We start from the raw sequence: 1,509 nt of genomic DNA, 5'->3' as shown, positions 1-1,509 counted from the left end.
CTGGCTGTATTAAGCTAATTTTCTAAATTAAATTTTTTTCTTTATTGATGTTAGAGAGAGAGGAAAGGAGAGCGAGCGAGCTAGAAACATCGACGAGAGATCGGCCACCTCCTGCATACCCCCCACAGGGATTTGGCCCACAACCCCAGCATGTTCCCTGACCTGATTCAAGCTGGTGACGTCTTGGTGGATGCTCAACCAGTACGCTACACCAGCCAGGCTGTTTCCAAATAAATTAAACAAAATTAAAAAAAAGATTAAATTAGTGGGGAACTGGAGTATTTAAGTGTATTAAGAGAAAGGTAAGAGATGAGAGAAACTCCAGGGCAGTGCCTAAAATCAGGTCCTGCTCTTGTCTTACATTCCGGGGTAATTAGCCATGGTTCTGGACTAAGACAGCAGTCCTGCCAAACGTGAAGCCACGGGCCAAAAGTGCCTCTGACTGAGCCTGTTGATAAAAAGTTGGGAGCGTTCTGAGATTAAAAATTCCTTTTTTTTTTGTTTTTGTCTTTTTAGAAGCACAGGTAACCAGTTAGGTAGGGCTAATTTTAAAAAAATTCAGTTCTATCACACCATGCCTAAAGAGAGGGGAAAAAAATTGTTCTTAAAAGACTTCTATTACACCACACTTCTGTTTTTAAAGGTCTCACATATTTATTGCTGCACAAATCTCTTAGTGCAGAAAAATATTGAGAAAAATCTCATTCTTCCAAATATTGGCCCCCCCAAATCATGCCTACTGTCCAGATAGTAGCGATCTTCTCGGGGATGTGCTCAGATGCGATGAAGCAGTCCGGACACGGCATAAAGACGGGAGCCACCTCGTGCGCCAGTCCTCACAGGCCCAGCTTGGTTCTTCTCCAGTGTCTTCTCTTGGCGTTGTACCTGATTTTATTTCCAGTTTTCATCCAGATCCACTGGGGAACAGGCCGATTCTGCTTTTGTTTCTTGGCCAGGAACCTCTTAATCCGGAAGGTCTTGTGTGAAGACATATCGAAGAAAAGTCGACCCACGCACCAGTCAACCGTCAGCACCGAAATGGCGGAGAGAGAGAGCGATGAAGACGGCGGAAGTGCGCAGTCAGAGGCGCTTCCGGGGCTTCCGGGGTGGGGCTTGGAGGCAGATGTCACGTGCACACCGCAGCCTCTCCCCACATCCGTGCTGGCTCCGCCCTGTGGGAACCCGCTCTTGTTCCTGCGATGTGTAATTCGGTTTTCGTGTCTGCTGTGGGTGGCTTCCTTCGAGCCGGTCAGTGTGCGTGGAGCACCTGCGTCAGGGTGAGGCCAGCAGTCATTAGAAATGCCAAAGCAGAAGCTCTTCTGACCGGTGGCAGCACCACACTTTAATTTAAAACTAGTTTGACTATTTTGCGTTCATATGTGTCAAAAATTACAGAAACTGATAGGAAAATTTTATGAACTACCCTTTAAAACGGTGGAGAGAGCCCTGGCCGGTTTGGCTCAGCGGTTAGAGCGTCGGCCTGCGGTCCCGAGAGACCCGGGTTCGGTT

General features: G+C 47.5%; 1 protein-coding gene across 1 annotated transcript; it reads right to left on the bottom strand.

Annotated features, from left to right (window-relative positions):
* Positions 1-836: 836 nt before the first annotated feature.
* Positions 837-992, bottom strand: LOC118621978 (60S ribosomal protein L39-like). Its single transcript, XM_036249432.1, has one exon. The coding sequence runs from the start codon at positions 990-992 to the stop codon at positions 837-839; it is 156 nt and encodes a 51-aa protein (XP_036105325.1).
* Between the last annotated feature and the right edge of the window lie 517 nt (positions 993-1,509).

Source organism: Molossus molossus, unplaced genomic scaffold (assembly GCF_014108415.1).
Source record: "Molossus molossus isolate mMolMol1 unplaced genomic scaffold, mMolMol1.p scaffold_m16_p_8, whole genome shotgun sequence".
Lineage (NCBI taxonomy): Eukaryota > Metazoa > Chordata > Mammalia > Chiroptera > Molossidae > Molossus > Molossus molossus.
The sequence above is the reverse complement of the archived record's forward strand: the minus strand, read 5'-3'. Positions and strand labels throughout refer to the sequence as shown.